This window comes from Musca autumnalis, unplaced genomic scaffold (genome assembly GCF_047663935.1).
Source record: "Musca autumnalis isolate F117 unplaced genomic scaffold, ASM4766393v1 scaffold_1, whole genome shotgun sequence".
Taxonomy (NCBI): domain Eukaryota; kingdom Metazoa; phylum Arthropoda; class Insecta; order Diptera; family Muscidae; genus Musca; species Musca autumnalis.
In genome coordinates this window covers 22,754,965-22,764,729 of record NW_027411644.1, presented here as the reverse complement: position 1 = coordinate 22,764,729, position 9,765 = coordinate 22,754,965, and the positions used below count along the sequence as shown (strand labels likewise).

The window sequence follows — 9,765 nt, the reverse complement described above, 5'->3', positions numbered from 1 at the left end:
AGAAGTCTAAGACCAATAAAGTGAAACAGGGATTTCCCCATTGCGGGGTGAAATCTTCGGAATTGTTTAACCTCTACCTTTTTGAAATTCCACACATCTCAGACGGCAAAGTAATCGTAATTTGCCGTCTGAGATTTGGCAGTGCCAATCCATACAGATGACTGTTGTGAAAAATAGGGAATCTCTGGATTTCCTCACTTCCACTTACTCAGCAGACAAAACCCCAATCTTCGGACCAGCACATGGAATCTGGTCAGTCACAATCCGGAAAATGGAGCTGTTGCCATCAGGGTGTCAATAGACACTCAGGGGCAAGATTACCTAAGGCCACGAGAGGACAAACTACAATTTGGTCTAGGATGGATCAGATTCCGCCTAGGACGAAAGTAGTGGAGGAACGGAAGCAGCAGCCGCTTCGCATAATGCAGATTAATCTGCATCACTGCAAAGCGGCTGCTGCTGAACTTCTTCTAGCCCTCAAGAAATCCGAAGTTGACATCGTCTTAATCCAGGAGCCCTATTTATACAAATATAAGGTTGCTGGGTTAAGCGATAGCAACTACACCACCTTCGCCACACCCAACGGGGATAAGGTAAGAACCTGTGCTGTTGCTAAGAAGAGTCTTAAACTAATATTTCTCTCTAATTTCAGCGGAGGTGATATTACTGCTGTAAGGATGGAATGCAGCTCCCAGAGAGCCACCATATTCTCGTCCATATACATGCCATTCGAGAGCCCTGACCCACCGGGCAAAGACGTGGAGAAGCTTGTCAAAGAGATGGGTAGCACTTGTCTCATCATCCTAGGATGTGATGCCAATGCTCACCATTTCCACTGGGGTAGCAGCGACACATATGCTAGAGGTGAGTCCGTATTCGAGTTTATCTTAAAACATAATCTTAGAATATGAAACAGGGGAAACGAATACACTTTTCAAAATAGAATAAGGGGGGAGGTTATAGACATAACCCTCATTAATAAAGACGAATCTCTTATCAGTGACTGGAGGGTATCGGAAGAATGCTCCTTTTCGGATCATCGGAAGATATTCTTCCAAGTCTCTGTTAATGGTATTCGACAGCCACCATTTAGAAATCCACGGAAAACCGACTGGAACAAATTCAATGAACTAGTAAGCTCCAAGCTGGGAGTATGACGATACCCCCAAATAGCCACAGAAGTTAATAGCGCAGTGAAGTACGTGACAGAGGTTTTGGTGGACAGTTATGAGACCGCCTGCCCACTCACTTACCCAGGCAGATGATGTCAACCGGTCTGGTGGTCTAAGATCTGGCTAATCTCAGAAAGACTAGCAGAAGGCTCTATAACAAAGCCAACAAAACGAAGTTATCCACAGATTGGGAGAACTACAAAGTATCTTTCAATAAGTACAACAGCGAAATAAAGAAGGCTAAGCGCAGATCATGGGTCTGCTTTAGCGAGTCTATAGAGGGAGTAAAGGATGTAGCCATGTTCCGTAGAGTACTGTCGAAGGACCCCAAATCCATCGGCAGTATCAAACGGGATGATGCCACATGGACTAACTCCGGTCTAGAAACCCACTTTCCCAACTGCATAGATGCACCAGATCACTCAGCCGATGCACCTATGTGCAACCAAGCCACAGGGGAAGTGAGTGTCATCGAGGAGATTATAAGTCACACAAAGTTAGCTTGGGCGGTAAACACTTTTAAGCCTTTTAAATCACCTGGTCCAGATGGTATCTTCCCTGCAATGCTACAAAATGCACTGGAGGTGTTGATCCCACACCTGGATCACATTTATAGGGCCTGTCTACGTCTATCGCTCACTCCGGTTCTGTGAAGGGAGGTCACGGTGACATACATCCCCAAAGCGGGGAAGTCAAGCCTATCTCCCTTTCTATTGAAATCATTAGAAAGATTGCTTGATCTAGGAATAAGGTCCAAGCTTGAAAACAGTGTTATAAGTCCTGCCCAACACGCCTACATAAAAGGCAGATAGGTGGAGACTGTACTAAATGAAGTCGTTGGTTCAATCGAGAGGAATATGATGGGCTCAAATTATACGTTAGCAGCGTTTCTATTACTGGATCTTCATCCGATGAATCTCGTGGTGCAAGAGTTGGCAGCAAAGAGTGCTCTCCGACTCAAGGAGATAAGCTCATGGCGCAACTTCGACTATGGCTACGCTGTTATTTTACGACGATCTGGACTATCAGTGGGATCGGAGGTAATCAGTGACTATATATCACCACAATTACACTTCGACGAAATTGATGCTCGGATACCCGACAGAGAAGCCTGGAACCACAACTCCCCACCTCTACCCGGTATAGAGGTTTATACCGACGGCTCCAAGATGGAAAGGGGAACAGGAGCGGGCAACTTACGGATCTCGTACAAGCTAAGCGCAAATTGTAGCGTCTTCTAAGCTGAAATCTTTGCGGTCACGAAAGCAGCAGAGTTGATAAAAACATGGAAGGGGACATAGAGGACAAGCGCTCTAAGAGGACAAGCGCCCCTAAAATCACTTAGATCCCATTCAATCAAGTCTGTTGCGGTCTTGCAATGCAGGAAAGCTTTGGAGGCCCTAAGATCAATCGTTACCTTGTGCTGGGTCCCGGGGCATTGCGACATCGAGGGAAATGAAAAAGCGGATGAACTGGCGCGTCGCGGATCTGAGTCAAACGACATCGAAATCGATAACTCAATCAAGCCACCCTTGTGTCACTTCATGCGGCTCGTAGAACAAGTATACAGGGAGAAGGCTGGTCAGATTTGGAACAACGAACCTGGCTGTAAGGTATCAAAGGCAATCTGGCCCAACCTCTCCAAACCGAAGACCACTTCTCTACTCTCTATGACAAACCCCGACCTGAAACTAATGGTTGGAGTAATCACGGGACACTGCAGAATAAGATCAATGACCTGAAAATGGGATAGTGATGACTCCACGTCTATTGCAGATTATGCGAAGATGAAGAAGAAACAGAGACGATTGAGCACTTATTATGCCGTTGTCCAATGCTCAGGACCAGGAGAATCCAAACAATGCCAAGCCGAGCCGACAACACTGCTTCTTCTCGCCAAGGGTCTGAAGTGGCTTCAACATGAACGAATCACAGCACCTTAATATGGCAAAACCTCCTTACTCGCTCTCCTTTCTAAAATAATTTCTCAATTGTCTTTCAATCCATAACACTTACTTAATTATTCTCAATTATTCTTAATTACTTAATTATTCTTATTTCTTACTTCTTAACTCGATACCTTCTATGCAATTTATTTCTTTTCTCCAAACCACACTATAGGATGAACACAATGGACCATAAGGTCTCCGAGTGGAGTGGCTGTCTAACACGACAGCTGCGCGTCCTTTATCCTAACCTAACCTAATCGTAATATATGTATGCGGTTGATTGAACGATCATGGCGTCGGGTCCTATCGTTAATCAGGGTGGATCTTATGATCTGGAGAAAGAGGGATCCAAAGATATAAACGAGGACTTAGCCAGTCCAGTTTCAATGAAATATACGAATGAACATATTTGTATTGTAGCAACATCATTCTTCTATTCTTTAGAAGATACGTTATATTTAATAGAAGCCTCCTTAGAATGTCTTCTATTCTAAAGAATAGAGTTGGGCAATATAGTTCCCGGAGCGGATCGATCTTTCTAGTTCCTTTTCTTAAAAGGAACTAGTTCCTTAATATAGTTCCAATAGTTCCGAGACCGATATAGTTCAGCGAATCTTTCTCTTTCGTCGTTCCTTTCATTCCAAATAGTTCCGAGACCGAAATGGTTCAAAGAATTTTTGTCTTTCATCGTTCTTTTCGTTCCAAATAGTTCCGAGATTGAAATAGTTCAACGAATCTTTCTCTATCGTCGCTCTTTTTGATTCCTTCGTTCCAAATAGTTCCGAGACCGAAATGTTTTCATGGTTTGGTGGATGAATTGACATAAAAATATATAAATTGCAGCGAACAAACAGCAACAACGTAGGATCGACGTAGGCGTTAAATTGAAGGAACCAGAAAAACGAAAGGAACTATATGAACTAAAGGAACTATATAAACGCAAGAGCTGGATATAGTTCCAATCGTTCCTTGTCCGGAATAGTTCCTTGGAACTAGTTCGTTCCGGAACTACACAACTCTACTATAGAAGCTCCCTAAAAAGGTCTTCTGTCGTATAGAAGACTCCTACGGAGGTCTTATATTCCATATTCTATAGAAGTCTCTTACGGACGTCGTCTGTTCTACAGAAGTATCCTACGGAGGTCTTCTATTCTATTTTATTTTATTTATTTAGCGTATGGATTTTCCGAAGATAGGTACAGAGTTTAGTATAAACTATATATTATATAATTTTTTTATTTTTAGCAGATATATGGATTTTAAAGGTTTAATGAACTGAGCCAGGATATTGCTTCTGGTGTAAGGGATTGGATTTCCTCAATGCGTCCTGAGAATGAAAGGATAGGGCAGGTGTGGATAATGTGTTCTATAGTCTGGGAAGGCGCACCACATACACAGCTAGCGTCATCGGAAAGGCCCCACCTTGTTAGAGACTCTGATGTTCTGGCTGTGGAAGTACGTAAGCGGTTTAGGTTGCACCATGTTTTTCTGGGAAGGTTGAATTCTGTTGTCCGGTTATCAGGATTAAATAGAGGGCTGCTGCGGCCGCAATCATTCCACCGCATCGACCATTCTTGTTGTATATTATAATTCTCGATATGGAGTTGCTTAGCTAACAGCAATGGCGGTTTTCTTGACTTGAGTCTCGATGCGTAGTTTATCGATAAGTCTTGATTAAGAGGGATACTGGGGTTTGCCACTATTTTTGTATACTCTTGGAGCAGAGATTGTCTTCTTCTTAAAGAGGGGGGTTGGATATTAGCTAACATTGGTAACCAATCTGTCGGTGTGGCCTTTAATGTTCCAGTTATGATTCTCATGGAGGTGTTCAATTGTGTGTCGATGCGTCTTACGTGAGGGCTATTCAGCCAGATCGGAGAACCATATTCAGCAGTCGGATACACCAGGGCCAGAGCAGACGTACGAAGGCAGCTGGCGGATGCTCCCCAAGTTGTTCCAGCGAGTTTCTGGATTAAATTGTTTCTTGTCTTCAGTTTTTGGGCCGATTTTTCTAGGTGCTGTTTGAAAGATAGGGTTCTGTCAAGAATTATACCAAGGTATTTCGGATTGAAGTTGTGACAGAGGGTGGCACCGTTAAAATTTATTAAAAGTTTCCTGTTTGCTTCGACGTGAGTGAGGTGGAAACAGCAGACTTCTGTTTTTGAGAGGCTAGGTTTTAGTCTCCATTTGTGGCAGTACGATGATATTAAAGACAAATCTGATTCCAGAACCTTCTCTATGATTTCGAAGTTCGTGTTTTGAGTTGCGATTGCCATATCGTCTGCATAATTGAATTTACGGGAAGCTGTTTCCGGAAGATCATGGATGTAAAGATTAAACAGGGTTGGGGCAAGGACCGAACCCTGGGGAAGGCCGTTATTCAGTTTTTTGGTTCTGCTGGAGCTGTCGTTTAAGTGGACGGTAAAAAGTCTGTCGCTGAGCATAGCCTGTATAATGTTGCATATCCTACTACAGGGGATTATTTTGTTTAGTTTTAGTAACAGACCATTCTTCCAGACTGTGTCGTAGGCTGCCGTTAGATCAATGAAGGACACTCCGGTTTTCTGCATTCTGTCGAAACCATTCTCGATGTAGTTCGTGAGTGCCAGTACTTGGTCGGTGCAACTTCGGCCCTTGCGGAAACCTGCTTGTTCGTTGGGGATGAATTTGTCAATTTCATCTTCAATGCGGCATAAAATTAGACGCTCGAAAAGCTTCAAGCACACCGAAAGAAGAGCAATGGGCCGATAACTCGATGCTTCCGCTGGATCTTTACCTGGTTTCAAAAGCGCGATTACTTTTGATCTTTTAAAGGAGCGGGGGAGGTGGCCAGAGTGCAGAATGTCTGTGTAAAATCTTGCTAGCCATGCTTTCGTACGTGGTCCGCTGTGTAGAATAAATTCAGGGTAGATGCAGTCGACGCCGGCGGCTGTTCCTGGTTTCATTTTTGAGAGAGCATGGTCGATTTCAGATGTAGAGAAAGGATGTGAATAGAGATCGTTTGGGGTTGTGTTGTTGCGTAGTTGTTTGACTTCGAGGTTGATTTTGCGTGAAAATGGTTTGTCTTGATCGGCTTTAGACCGTTTTTTTTATATGTGAAGCGATGGCATTTGCATTCACAGATGGTTTTGAAGATGGAGGAGGGTTAGCAGCTCCGAGCTTTCGTAGGAGACTCCAAGCTTTGCGACTGGAGTGCTTGAAGTTCATAGTGTTGACGGTGTTGACCCACTCCGATTTTCTAGCTTCGTCAAGGCTTTTTATTAATTCATCTGCAACTTCTGGGTCTTGTGTGGAACGGAACTCTTCCAGAAGGCGTTCACTTTCTTCGTTCCAGCAAGGGATGAAATCTTTTCGGTAACCACGGGGGATACACTTTTTTGCTGTTGCGATGATAAGTCCGGTGAGCCGATCGAAATTCCTTGCAGTTGGAGGGATGAATCTGATATCGCAATCAAGTTTTGTTGTGTATTTCGACCAGTCGGCTTTCCTGAAGTTCCATCTTGGTTTTGGGTTGGACCGTATGGCTGGTATTGTAACACCGATATTTATTATAGCTGGCCGGTGTTGACTTTGTGGGAAGTTGGGGAGTATATGTCGCGATGCATGGAGCGGTGTGCCGTTAACGCAGGATACAAAACATAAGTCAGGATTGTAATCGCGGTTCCATCTCGCCGAGTGAAAACTACCGGGATCTTTTGCGTCGAATAGCAGGTGCAAATCGTTCATTTCGGCCCATTGGGATAGTTGTTCACCATTTTCGTCTTCGTTGACGTACCTCCGGAGGCTATGGTGGCTGTTAAAATCTCCACAATATATAGCTGGGTGGGGATAAGTGGGGAGTACATTTTCAGACCAAAATATAGCAGGAGGTTTGAATATATTAGAGATATGCAGACCTTGAATTCGTGTTGTGATTAGGGATATATCACCTTCGTCTGTACATTGGATAACCTCGGCGCCGCTAATGTTGTTATGGATGTACGTCGCGATACCGTATTTTGGGTGGTTGATGGCTGCTAAAAGTTTATAGCCGGGGATGTGGCCTCTGTTGTCTAATATTTGCTGGGATGATGTGTGGGTTTCCTGTATTAGGACAACGTCAATTTTTTCATCTGCCAGTATGCGGGACAGATAGTCTGACTTAGCATTGCTGATGCCTTCAATGTTTAGTTGGCATACTCGGACCTGCGGTCCTACTGCTTTATTTGATTTTGCCATTTGTTCAATTATGTGTGCTTAGGTGGTTTCTGGTTCCTTTTAACCTTTTTTTTTTTTTTTTTTTTTGCTCATGTATATATAATTATCTTGGATAGATATCAATACGGATATCAGGCATATGTTCACCTGAGAATCGGACAGTTTTTTTTTTCTTTTATTTTTATTTATCAATTTGTTGGGTTTTATTCGACATTTCTTGTAAACTCTGTGTATTTTTTCTTCTTAAGCCAGGAGGTTCTCTTCGGTTGATATTGAATAAAACTTGATTCTTTGGCTTCCGATTCGCTGTAGTTCATTTAGCGTTACCCAGGATGCACCACGAGGAGGCGAACTACGGTTGCATCCCATTGAAGACCACTTCTCTACTCTCTATGAGAAAACGCGACCTGAAACTAATGGTTGGAGTAATCACGGGACACTGCAGAATAAGATCAATGACCTGCAAATGGGATAGAGATGACTCCACGGTCTATTGCAGATTATGCGAAGATGAAGAAGAAACAGAGACGATTGAGCACTTATTATGCCGTTGTCCAATGCTCAGGACCAGGAGAATCCAAACAATGCCAAGCCGAGCCGACAACACTGCTTCTTCTCGCCAAGGGTCTGAAGTGGCTTCAACATGAACGAATCACAGCACCTTAATATGGCAAAACCTCCTTACTCGCTCTCCTTTCTAAAATAATTTCTCAATTGTCTTTCAATCCATAACACTTACTTAATTATTCTCAATTATTCTTAATTACTTAATTATTCTTATTTCTTACTTCTTAACTCGATACCTTCTATGCAATTTATTTCTTTTCTCCAACCCACACTATAGGATGAACACAATGGACCATAAGGTCTCCGAGTGGAGTGGCTGTCTAACACGACAGCTGCGCGTCCTTTATCCTAACCTAACCTAATCGTAATATATGTATGCGGTTGATTGAACGATCATGGCGTCGGGTCCTATCGTTAATCAGGGTGGATCTTATGATCTGGAGAAAGAGGGATCCAAAGATATAAACGAGGACTTAGCCAGTCCAGTTTCAATGAAATATACGAATGAACATATTTGTATTGTAGCAACATCATTCTTCTATTCTTTAGAAGATACGTTATATTTAATAGAAGCCTCCTTAGAATGTCTTCTATTCTAAAGAATAGAGTTGGGCAATATAGTTCCCGGAGCGGATCGATCTTTCTAGTTCCTTTTCTTAAAAGGAACTAGTTCCTTAATATAGTTCCAATAGTTCCGAGACCGATATAGTTCAGCGAATCTTTCTCTTTCAACGTTCCTTTCATTCCAAATAGTTCCGAGACCGAAATGGTTCAAAGAATTTTTGTCTTTCATCGTTCTTTTTGTTCCAAATAGTTCCGAGATTGAAATAGTTCAAGGAATCTTTCTCTTTCGTCGCTCTTTTTGATTCCTTCGTTCCAAATAGTTCCGAGACCGAAATGTTTTCATGGTTTGGTGGATGAATTGACATAAAAATATATAAATTGCAGCGGACAAACAGCAACAACGTAGGATCGACGTAGGCGTTAAATTGAAGGAACCAGAAAAACGAAAGGAACTATATGAACTAAAGGAACTATATAAACGCAAGAGCTTGATATAGTTCCAATCGTTCCTTGTCCGGAATAGTTCCTTGGAACTAGTTCGTTCCGGAACTACACAACTCTACTATAGAAGCCCCCTAAAAAGGTCTTCTGTCCTATAGAAGACTACTACGGAGATTTATATTCTATAGAAGACTCCTACGGAGTTATTCTATAGAAGACCCCAACGAAGGTCTTCTACTCTATAGAAGACTCCTACGGAGTTATTCTATATAAGACCCCAACGGAGGTCTTCTATTCTATAGAAGACTCCTACGGAGTTCTTTTCTAAGGAAGGCTCCGTCTTCTATTTTATAGAAGTCTTCTTTTCTATAGAGTAAAAATCGTTTAGGTATTCTGAGGTTGAAATAACATTCACTTAGCTCAATATATTCGAATATAAATTATTTTTAAGATATTATATAACTTATAAACATAATGTAGTAATTCGATTTGCAATTTAATATTAATCGGCCCATAGGTCTTAACATTGTATTCCATGACAGAAATAAAATATATAAATAAATATAATTCAAATACAAAGTATAGGTTATCAAAAACAAATTTCAATTGCAAATTGCTGCAAATACAAATTGTTTGTATTTTAGTGAAGTAAAATGACAAAATAATTTAGAATCGTGTATTTTTGTGATGTTCCGGTTGAGTGAAATTTAAACTTCATTTCCGTTTAACCTTCTATTGTTTAACTTTTATTAGAATTTTATTTAAAAACAGCGTCAAAATTGTTCATATGTCACAGCATTTTTGTACATTTCTTTTCGGTGATTAAAATATATTTTTTCAGTTGTTTTTAATATTTTTTTTAAATATGGGGTACA

The 9,765-nt window shown here is 41.7% G+C and overlaps 1 protein-coding gene across 1 annotated transcript in view; it reads left to right on the top strand.

Annotated features, from left to right (window-relative positions):
- Positions 1-242: 242 nt before the first annotated feature.
- Positions 243-9,765, top strand: part of Leash (leash) — a 75,081-nt gene continuing 65,558 nt past the window's right edge. Inside the window, exon 1 of the mRNA XM_073969763.1 lies at positions 243-864. Coding sequence (XP_073825864.1) covers positions 243-864 — 622 coding nt within the window. The remainder of the gene's footprint in view (positions 865-9,765) is intronic.